The sequence below is a fragment of the Ctenocephalides felis genome, unplaced genomic scaffold (assembly GCF_003426905.1).
Source record: "Ctenocephalides felis isolate EL2017-DRISC unplaced genomic scaffold, ASM342690v1 CF-g0.4_SCAFFOLD_01886, whole genome shotgun sequence".
Lineage (NCBI taxonomy): Eukaryota > Metazoa > Arthropoda > Insecta > Siphonaptera > Pulicidae > Ctenocephalides > Ctenocephalides felis.
In genome coordinates, this window is record NW_020538040.1 from 4,603,247 (window position 1) to 4,614,759 (window position 11,513).

General features: G+C 29.5%; 1 protein-coding gene across 1 annotated transcript; it reads right to left on the bottom strand.

Annotated features, from left to right (window-relative positions):
- Positions 1-1,164: 1,164 nt before the first annotated feature.
- Positions 1,165-5,380, bottom strand: LOC113378505. The gene is made up of 5 exons (XM_026619043.1): positions 5,345-5,380; positions 5,135-5,287; positions 1,717-1,869; positions 1,402-1,611; positions 1,165-1,344 (listed from the first exon to the last, which is right to left on the bottom strand). The coding sequence occupies exons 1-5, from the start codon at positions 5,378-5,380 to the stop codon at positions 1,165-1,167; spliced, it is 732 nt and encodes a 243-aa protein (XP_026474828.1).
- Between the last annotated feature and the right edge of the window lie 6,133 nt (positions 5,381-11,513).

The following is an 11,513-nucleotide window of genomic DNA, read 5'->3' on the forward strand; positions in this document are numbered from 1 at the left end:
ATCTATTTCAATTGCTATTTTAAAGTACACCGGGTTGTTCTAGTGCATTATAATATTAGACAATATTTTAGAAAAATGAATTTCACACAAATTTATAGAATATTTCATTCAAATTGGACAAACGGTTTAAGAGTTACGAGAGTTTTTGTTAATAGTTACACACGCAAGTTGCAGATTTGAAGTACTGTAAATAATACAGTGGGCCAAAAATATTTTTATATGGCCAAAAACCGTGTGTGGTATCAAATGAAAGGTCTCGATGAGCACTTTCAGAATAATGTAGTTAAAAACTAGGAAAACTGACAGGGTTCCGTACAAAATTTGTTCTGAACATTTATACATTACTTTTCAGAGCTAATTGAGTAGTATCGTGTCAGGATTTATTCATCTATTTCTATTGCTATTTTAAAGTACACCGAGTTGTTCTAGTGCATTATAATATTAGACAGTATTTTAGAAAAATAAATTTTGCACAAATATGTAAAATATTTCATTCAAAGTGGACAAACGGTTTAAGAGTTACGAGAGATTTAGTAATTAGATACACACGCAAGTTACAGATTTGAAGTACTGTATATAATACAGTGGGCCAAAAATATTTCCATATGGCCAAAAATCGTGTGTGGTATCAAATGAAAGGTCTCGACGAGCACTTTCAGAATAATGTAGTTAAAAACTTACGGATTCGAAGTACTGTAAATAATACAGTGGGCCAAAAATATTTCCATATGGCCAAAAACCGTGTGTGGTATCAAATGAAAGGTCTCGACGAGGAGTTTCAGAATAATGTAGTTAAAAACTTGGAAAACCAACCGGGTTGCGTAGAATACTTATTTTATACATTAACTGATGGTATCGGACATTCTCTAGGTACGTTAATAGTAACTAACAATTGTAATCAAAATATATTTTTATTTGGAGAAAAATTTACCACATACGTGTTGACAGTTTGGGTGGTTCGACGTAATTCTAATAAGAGTCTAACGGGAATCTTATAAGAATCTTATTGAGTAAACCAAAATAAGCATGATTACATAACACATTTTATTGCATAAAAATCCAAATTATTTGTCCTTTTTAATGTGACCAGTTAGATAAAAACTAAAAATCCCAATTCCAGACAATAATAATGATTTCTAACCAAAAAAGTGTACCAGAAATCCTTCAACCCAATATTTTTTTCTGTTTCTCCGACAAAAACGTCCTGATATCAAAATACATGCTCGTATTGAACAATAGAGTTGCACCATCAGTAATATTCCCTTTTAGCATCCATTTGCCTTCAGGAAACAAAAAACCAGGAAAGTCATCCTCATTGGCACTGAACTTCATAACAATTGGGCCCTAAAAAAAAATCAACATCAAAATACAACCCTAACAATTGGTATTTTTACCCCTTACAGGTGGAATAGGACAGCCCTTGGGCAATTGTTGACCAGGACTGTTGAAGGCCTTGTGCAAAGGTTTCAGAAGGGTTGCCATCAGTTGTCCTGACATTCCTGACAGTTTGGAGTTGTTTATTCCAGAAAATAAGGAACAGAAGTCCGAAGTTAGCGGACGAAAGTGTTCTTTGTACCTGTTGCTCATTTGTTTGTAGAGTTGACCTTGCACCTAGTAATAAAGGATTTAGTACTAATATTGATGTACCAAGTAATGCAACCGAAAGCAAGTTTGATTTTTACCATAAACCTGCCTTCGGACAATTATCATATTTACCACAGCACTGTTCACAATTTTTTTAGTAACCACATTGACGTGCAAAAAACTGTAAGTCCTGTTAACTCTTTGAACTTCAAAATTCTTGACGTCAACATATTCTGGATTGTGATAGGCCAGACGTAAGGATTGGAAAACTATTTTGTAGTTGGTCTAAAAAATAGTACAGGTTTAGCCAAAACTACAGTTTATAAAAATAATATAATGACAAAAGTCTTCTTCTTACCCAACATTGTACGACAGAAACAAAAATGCAAAATTTTAATGCAAACTGTATTGGATTCATCTCTTCGGTTGCAAATTGTGCAAAATACTGAATTATACAAATTCAGTTTTATCCGAACAAAATAATTGGCGGAAATAAGTATGCAATTTTTGATTGAATAATGATTAAAATCGTGATTTAGCGTTTTGAATTAAAATTGTCGGTGAAAAATCAAAAAGTTTGTTGCTATCATGACTTCATTCACATTTCTATAACTTAATTTCTTTAAAGTTAAAAATATTTCAGAAATTTGTCTCAATTAGGTTATGCACCATTTAATTTGCGTTTGTAAGTGTGTTTGTAGGTAATTGTGCGTAACCAATTGAATTTTGTACGCAAAATCATAATTTCCGGGATTATCGTCCGTATATAATTTAAACAAAACAATTGATATACTTTAGTATTTTTTTAAAATCCGTATGTTAAAAATGTCTCTAATCCAGTTTGCATTTAAATTTTGCATTTTAGTTTCTGTCGTACATTGTTGGGTAAGAAAAAAATATTTTGTTTTAGTCCAACACTAAAGATTTATTGATATTACTCATATACATTCAATTTTTTGTTGATGTTATGCGTTATTATCATGATTTTTGAGTAGTAGGAGTTGCTCTAGGGTTTTGTGATGATAAAAAAAATGTAGATTGTTTAATTTTCTAAAAATTTGCAAAATATTTGAATCAATTTAGACGAACCGTTCAAAAGTTACAAGAGATTTAATAAATGCTTGCACATTTCTTCGTAGTATAAATATCACAGTGGGCCAAGTTATCAAGTTAGGGCCAAAAATATTTTTGTAAGGCAAAAATCGGTGTGGAGTATTAAATGAAAAGTCTCGACGAGAACTAATCAAATATTATACTTGAAAGCTTGTACAAGTAATTAAGTTTCGTTTTTTTTTTTTAGTTTTATGCTAGAAAATGGTTCAAGTATATATTTAAATTTTATACCAATTCAAAAATGTATAAAATTGGAGTTTGAATAATTTAGTTTATTCTGACACCGTGTTTCATTGATATTACTCTTATAAATTCAATTTTTCGTTGACGTTATGTATTGTTATTGTAATTTTTGAGTATTAGAAGTTACTCTAGAGTGTTGATAGAAGAAGGTATAGATTGTTCAATTTTCTAAAAATTTGCAAAATATTTCAATTAATTTGGACAAACCGTTCAAAAGATACACGAGATTGAATAAATGCTCGCACTTTCTTCGTATAGAGGGCCAAGTTAGGGCCAAAAATATTTTTCTAAGGCAAAAATCGATGTGGGGTATCAAATAAAAAGTCTCGACCAGAACTAATCAAATATTATACTAAATAGTTCATCAAGATAATAAGGTTCCGCACAAATTAATTAATAAATAACTTTACCTAATTTGCTCGTCAGTAGAGTCCCTTTTTTCGTCACACCTTTCTGATAATATTCTAAAATTTAATTTGCTCGTCAGTAGAGTCCCTTTTTCTATCACAATTTTGTCTGTATCATTCTCAAATTTAATTTGCTCGTCAGTAGAGTCCTTTTTCTGTCACACTTCTTTAATATTATACTCAAATTCAATTTGCTCGTCAGTAGAGTCATTTTTTCTATCACACCTGTCAGATAAAATTCTAAAATATAATTTGCTTGCTAGTAGAGTCCATTTTCTTATCACAATTTTGTCTATATCCCACTCAAATTCAATTTGCTCGTCAGTAGAGTCCTTTTTTCTGTCACACCTTCGTAGCAATGGTACAAGAAAATATAGATTGTTTAAATTCCCACAAATCTGCAAAACATTTCAACCAATTTGGACAAACCATTCAAAAGTTACAAGAGTTTTCAATGCTCAACGCGGCGGGCCTAGTTAGGGCCAAAAATATTTCCATATGTTATAAAAACGATGTGGGGTATCAAATGAAAGGTCTCGACGAGCACTATCAGAATATTATAGTCAAAAACTAAACAGGGTTCCGAACAAACATACACGCACATCTATTTTTTCTAAAGTATGAAAAATCTTCAGAAGCCACTGAAACGTAAAGATATATGTAAAAAATTTCATTAGGTCAAATTAAACATAAAATAAAAATTGAAATACACAATATTTATTGGACAAATATAAATGTCAAAACCCCAAAAAACAAAATTTCAAACTAAACTAATATGAATGTTGTTTATGCATCTTAAAGATATATATTTATTTGAAATATTTATATTAAATTTATCCAAATTTCTTCTTCTGCTTTTCCGATGCAAAGGTTCTTATCTCAAAATAAATGCTCTCATTAACCATAACAACTGTATCATCCCAAACAATGGCTTTTCCCATCCATTTGCCATCAGGCATCAAAAATCCAGGATAATCGTCCTCGTTTACGTCAAATTTAAACCTAAACGGACCCTAAAACCATTTGATATATATATATATATATATATATATATATATATACATATATACATATTTGCATACATACGTAATAAATTTATTCGATTTATACAAGCTTAGATACAAAATTATCGTTTTTTTTAACTTTCAAACGCAATTTTTAGATATACCTAGTTACTATAGGGTGCCATAATGTTTACAAAAAATGTAGATAACTCAATTCTCTATATTTCTTACGAAGGTTGCATTTGTATTAAGCGAGCGGTTTAAAAGTTACAAGACATAATATAAATAAATGCACATACATAAGCATACTATGATACTACAGTGGCCCAAGTTAGGGCCCAATTTTTTTCCATATGCTAAAAATTGATGTGGGGTATCATTTGAAAGGTTTCGACGAGCACTTTAAGAATATCATATCAAAGGTTCCGTACCAAGTTTTGTTTTTGATTTTTACTTACTGGTGGTATAGGGCAACCTTTAGGTATTATCTGTCCAGGAAGCTTGAAGGAAGTAAGTATGGGCTTGTAAAAGGTCCTAGCAATTTGCCCACTTATACCTATACCGTGCTGGGCATTATATATACCGGCAAAAATTGGACAAAAGTTGAATTTTACCAATGGGAAATGCTCTTTGTATCTGTTGGTCATCAATTTGTAAAATTGAACTTCTATCTGTCAAGAATAAAATTTTGAAAAATTGTAGAAATCAAAAAAATTGGTAAAAGTTATGAAAAATTGTGAATATTGGTAAAATTTATAAAAATGGTAACAATATTATATTTACCGCATAAGTGTTGACAGTTTTAAGACTTCGTCCTTTTGCAATGAAGTACCTATAGGTCCTGTTGACCTTAACAATTTCCAATTGTTCTAAATCAACAAATTCCTTGTTGTAATACGCGACTCGTATATACTCCAAATTTAATTTGTAACTAGTCTAAAAATCAACAAAAAAAATGATTTAAACAATTTTTATTCATCTTGGGCCACTTACCCAACTTTGGGCCAGGTTTGTCAAGAGAAATGCCATGAAAATTTTGACCAAGAACATTTTTTGTGAATATTTTTTTCCTGTTGATCTTTGTAAATGAACTGTCCGTAAGTAAGGATTGCGTATGTAATTTTTTTGTAAATTGGCGGAAATTAAATCTGATTTGATCTTTAAATTATATATATATATATATATATATATATATATATATATAAGTGCGTAAGTATGGATTGCGTATGTAATTTTTTTGTAAATTGGCGGAAATTAAAGTTTGCTGATTTGATCTTTAAACTTGTGGGGTGGGTGGCATCGTGCCTTAAGGCAAATTGCTGGAACTTCCCGTACCGTAACGAAATGTTCGAAGAATACTGAATGTTTTCAAATATATTATTATTAATATTGTAACATTGTCTAATATTAATGAGAATTATATAAACTGAATTGCAAAGTTGAAATTATTTGTTTAAAGTGTATTAGAACTATAGTCAGAATTAAAAATAAATATTTTCGATATACAAAAAACTAAAAAAAAAAAAAAAAAAAAAAAAATTCCAAAATCGATTATTTTGTTAAGACAAGCAGAAAGTTCTTTGAATCATTTAAATCAGACGCTTAGTTCTCTCAAAAACTGCCATTTTTCACATATTTAGCTCCGTATCTTCAAAATGGCTGGGCCTGCCTTTGCCAAAAACTAATAAACACTTCTCCCAATCATTACTAATTGAATGTTTTTAGATCATTCAAATCGGATACTCCGTTCTGTCAAAAAGTCGATTTATATTTTCTGCACTCTTTGCTCCGTATCCCCGAAACGGCTAGACCTGCCTTTGCCAAAAACTGATCAGCTCTTTTCCCTATTAATAGGAATCGAATGTATTTTGAACCATTCAAATCGGTTGATCCGTGCGCCCGAAAACGTGACTGGAAATTTGTATCCATACATACACACACACACACACAGACAGCCATTTTTTCTGTGGTATGCCAAAATGTTCAGAAACCTTCAAAACGTCGAGAAATGTAAAAATTTTTAATTCCGATTTTCGGCCCATTACAATAACTTACCCTACGGAAAGTTAATTATATATATATATATATATATATATATATATATATATATACATATATATATATTCATATATATATATATATATATAAAGTGCGTAAGTATGGATTGCGTATGTAAGATTTTAAATTATATATATATATATATATATATATATATATATAACTGTCAAAAATAACGAAGTCATTATGTTTCAATTGACATAAACATAATTCTAGTAATTGCTCTTGTTTATTGGCAGTGAAAATGTCTAACTATTTGCCGTGCTATCAGGCGCATTTTACATATAAACAAAGCAAGGAAGAATGTTAAGATAACAGAATTTTTAATATCAACAATTCAGTGTCATTTTAGTAAAAAAAAGGACTCTACTGACTAAAAATGTTCTATTAATTGTAACAGATTAGTTAAAACTACAAAAAATAAAAATATAATAATGGATATTATTATTAACTTCCCGAAGGAGAAGTTTATGTTTTCATAAAAAAAAAAATTCTCTAATTTTATGTTTTCTCGACGTTTCAAGCCATTCTGAATCGAATAAGACCAAATTTGGAAAAAGTATGTATGTGTGTGTGTGTGTGTGTGTGCGTGTATGTGAACAGATTTTTTGCCGTAAATCGACGTTTTCTCGAAAACGGCTGGGCCGATTTCAAAAATTTAAAAGCCATTCGATGTATCTCGACGAGAACTATTGTGCGACGATCGGCCGAACCGTTTCTTTATAAATCGCAGAAAAATAAAAAAATTTTCGTCTACGTTTTAGTCCGCAATTCTGAATCGATTTTGAAACATCAAAAACCGTTCGAAAGATATTGGTTGGGAAACGTGCTGATTAGTTTTTGGTAGAGATCGGCCGGGCCGTTTTCTCGTAATAAAGTTTTTAAAAAAAAAATTCGACGATTTTTATGATTATTTTTTTGACTGTAGATACCATAGTCTTCTAGATCATACTGAAATATTACGGCCCTACGACAACTGGTTCAGCTTTAAAAATTCGTCAAAGTTTGCAAAAATTGGTATCGTTTTTTTGGCATTTGTCAGAATTAGACTTTTGATCGACGTTTTTTCAAAAACGCCTGAACCGATTTCAGAAATTTAAAAGCCATTTGATGTATTTCGGTGAGGACTATCGTTTGTCAGTTTTGTGCGACGATCTGCCAAGCCGTTTCTTTGCAATTTGAAAAAAAGTGTTAAACTTTTCGTCCACATTTAAGCTCATCCTACCGAACCGATTTTAAAAAATCAAAAACTGTTCGAAAGATATCATTTGGGAATGATGCTGATTAATTTTAGGTGAAAATCTACCGAGCCGTTTTCTTGTAATTAAATGTTAAAAAAAATTCAAGCCTTTTTTACTGGAACTTTTTTTGGCGATATACATCATGTCTTATAGAACTTACTGTAATATTACGGCCTTACGACAAGTAGTTTAATTTTAAAAATTCGTCAAACTTTGCTAAAATTATTATCGTTTTTTTAAAGTAGGATTGATGAAGTATATTATTTACACATTTTTTTTTTTGATTAAGTCGATTATTTACACATATCGGGAAGTTCATGTAACTTGCCTCAAAGCTAAATACCAAACCAACTAGTTTATTATATTAAAAAAGACTCTACTGACGAGCAAATTCTCTGTTTTATTATAAAAAGGGACTCTACTGACGAGCAAAATCAGATATTGTTTTGTAATAAAAAAGGGACTCTACTGACGAGCAAATTCAGTAAAATATTTTAAATATCAAAAAAGTAATTTTAGGAAAAAGGAACTCTACTGATGGTTAAATTCAGATATTGTTTTATAATAAGAAAGGGACTCTACTGACGAGAAAATTCAGTAAATTATATAGTTTTATAATAAAAAAAAAAAGATTCTACTGACAAGCAAAATAAAAATGTTTTATTAGTTAAAAAAAAACACGATTGAAAAGTAAAATTCATTTTAGTAAAAAAGACTCTACTGACGAACAAATTCTTTGTTTTATTATAGAAAAGGGACTATACTGATGACCAAACAGAATCTCAAAAAACATAAACTTCTCCTTCGGGAAGTTAACAAGTCGTGTATGGCATCGTGCCTCAAGGCAAATTGCTGGAACTTTCCGTACCAAAAGTTAATTTTTTTCAAAAAGATTGAATTTTTTTTTTAGACTTTGAAATTTTTTTTATGAATTTTTATTAATTTTTTTGACCAAATTTTTTTATTCCAACATTTTCTTCCAAAAAATTTTTTTTGTATTATTTGACATACGTGCGCTTTGATATACGAGCGCTTCCAGATTTCTTTCTCAAAAATTTTTTTTTCTTAAATTTTTTTTCCATAAATTTTGTAAGAAAACTTTCTTTTCTAAAATTCTTTGTTCTAATTTTTTTTAATTCCAGAATTTTTTCTCAAAAATTTTTTTTGTGTGATTTGACATACGAGTAATTCTTGTTACAATTTTTCGAACTTAATTTTATTTCTCAAATTTTTTTTCAATTTTTCCAAACATTTTCCTTCAATTTTTTTTTCTAACATTTTTTTAAAAAAAATTTTATGAATTTTTTTCCCAAAAATTGATTTATTCCAATTTTTTTTTAATTCGAATATTTTTTTTCGAAAATTTTTTTTCTGTGTGACTTGACATACGAGCGCTTTGAAATACAAGCCAAAACTGAAACTAAAAAAACTATATTGACAAAAATTCAAAATTTCAATCAAAACTGCAACCCTTTTGGTCAACTTAATAAAAAAACTTTAAATTAAAACAATAAAATTTATTAACAAAAAATTCACAAAACTTGGTGCAAATGCAAAACCAAAAATTGGTTTCAACCCATTTTATTTTTCTGTTTTTCCGAAGAATAAGTAACAATATCAAAAACACAATTCAATTCTACAACCAAAGTTTTGGACATAGTCAAATTGCCAGCCAGTTTCCAAGTGCCTTCTGGCAACAAGAAGGCAGGAAACAAATCCTCATCCAAATGATAATTCACATGGTAATTATCCTGCAACAAAAAAAAAAACAAAAAAAAATTGGTCAAAGTCACCAATTGGCCAAAAAATTTCAAAAAAATCAATTATCACTAACCGCTTGTACAGGACAATGTTTTGGAAAATTTCCTCCTTCTTTTTGAAATTTGGCAACAATCGGCTGGGCAAATTTGGTCACAAAATTGGTGACAAATGAAGAACTGTTGGTGGTGACTTTTGCAGATTCCAAAATTGGGCATAGTTGTAATTTTACGAGAGGAAAATGTTCTTTGTAACGATTGCTCATACGTTTGTATAATTGTCCTTGGCCCTTGGTAAAAAAAAAACAAAATCATTCAAAATTGGGTAACAAATTTTCAGTAGTTAATTTTAATTATTGTTTTTATCAATTTGTTCATTAGTAGAATCTATTTTTTATTATTAGTTTGCTCGTCAGTAGAGTCATTTCGGTTGCTCATACGTTTGTACAATTGTCCTTGGCCCTTGGTAAGAAAAAAACAAAGTCAGACAAAATTGGGTACCAAATTTTCAGTAGTTAATTTCAATTATTGTTATTATCAATTTGTTCATTAGTAGAGTCTATTTTTTATTATTAGTTTGCTCGTCAGTAGAGTCCTTTCTTTATTTTTAATTGTTTGCTCGTCAGTAGAGTTCCTTTTTTTATTTTCATTATTAGTTTGTCAGTAGAGTCCCATTTTTATTCTTTTGCTAGTATGCTTGTCAATACAGTTCATTTCTTGGTTTGCTCGTCAGTAGAGTTCTTTTTTTAATTTTGTTAATAGTTTGCTCGTCAGTAGAGTCTATTTTTTATTATTATTAATAGTTTGTATGTCAGTAGAGCCCCTTTTCTTTTTTATTATTAGTTTGTTTGTCAGTACAGTTCCTTTTCTATTTTTATTATTAGTTTGTCAGTAGAGTCAATTTTTTGATATTATAGTTTGTTCGTCAGTAGAGTTCCTTTTTTATTTTTCTTATTAATTTGCTCGTCAGTAGAGTCCTTTCTTTATTTTTAATAGTTTGCTCGTCAGTAGAGTTCCTTTTTTATTTTTATTATTAGTTTGTCAGTAGAGTTTATATTTTGTTATAGATTGCTCGTCAGTAGAGTTCCTTTTTATTCTTCTTATTAATTTGCTCGTCAGTAGAGTTCTTTTTTATATTTTTATTATTCGTTTATTTGTCAATAGAGTCCTCTTTTCATTTTTATTATTGATTTGCTCGTCAGTAGACTTTTTTTATATTTTTGTTATTAATTTTCTAGTCAGTAGAGTCCCTTTCTTATTTATGTTATTAGTTTGCTTGTCAGTACAGTTCTCTTTGTAGATTCTTAGTTTTTTTATCAGTAAAATCACTTTTTTTAGTTTGCTTGTCAGTAGAGTCCTCTTTTCTTTTTTATTATTAGTTTATTTGTCAGTACAGTTCTTTTTCTATTTTTATTATTAGTTTGTCAGTAGAGTCAATTTTTTGATATTATAGTTTGTTCGTCAGTAGAGTTCCTTTTTTATTTTTCTTATTAATTTGCTCGTCAGTAGAGTCCTTTATTTTTATTATTGGTTTGTCAGTAGAGTCACTTTTTCTTAGTTTGCTCGTCAGTAGAGTCCTCTTTTCATTTTTATTAATAGTTTATTTGTCAGTAGAGTCCCTTTTTTATTTGTTGTTATTAATTTGTTTGTCAGTAGAGTCTTAATTTATTTTTATTATTAGTTTGTACGTCAGTAGAGTCCCTTATTAATTTTTGTTGTTAACTTGTACGTCAGTAGAGTCCCTTTTTTATTTTTATTATTAATTTGTTCATTAGTAGAGTCTATTTTTTGTCTTAGTTTGTTCGGCAGTAGAGTCCCTTTTTTATTTTTATTATTAGTTTGTCAGTAGAATCTATTTTTTGTTATAGTTTGTTCGTCAGTAGAGTCCCTTTTTATTTTTTATCCTTAGTTTGCTCGTCAGTAGAGTCCCTTTTTTATTTTTCTTATTAATTTGCTCGTCAGTAGAGTCCTTTCTTTATTTTTAATAGTTTGCTCGTCAGTAGAGTCCTTTCTTTATTTTTTTTATTAATTTGCTCGTCAGTAGAGTCCCGTTTTCATTTTTATTATTAGTTTGCTCGTCAGTAGAGTCCAGTTTTTATTTTTAAT

Excerpts from the sequence above, each read along its gene's own strand:
- LOC113378505 (XM_026619043.1), bottom strand. The coding sequence starts at position 5,380 with ATGGCATTTCTCTTGACAAACCTGGCCCAAAGTTGG. Across the intron at positions 1,612-1,716 it reads AAATTGTGAACAGTGCTGTG|GTGCAAGGTCAACTCTACAA; the intron begins GTAAATATGATA and ends CTTTATTACTAG. Across the intron at positions 1,345-1,401 it reads AGGGCTGTCCTATTCCACCT|GGCCCAATTGTTATGAAGTT; the intron begins GTAAGGGGTAAA and ends ATTTTTTTTTAG.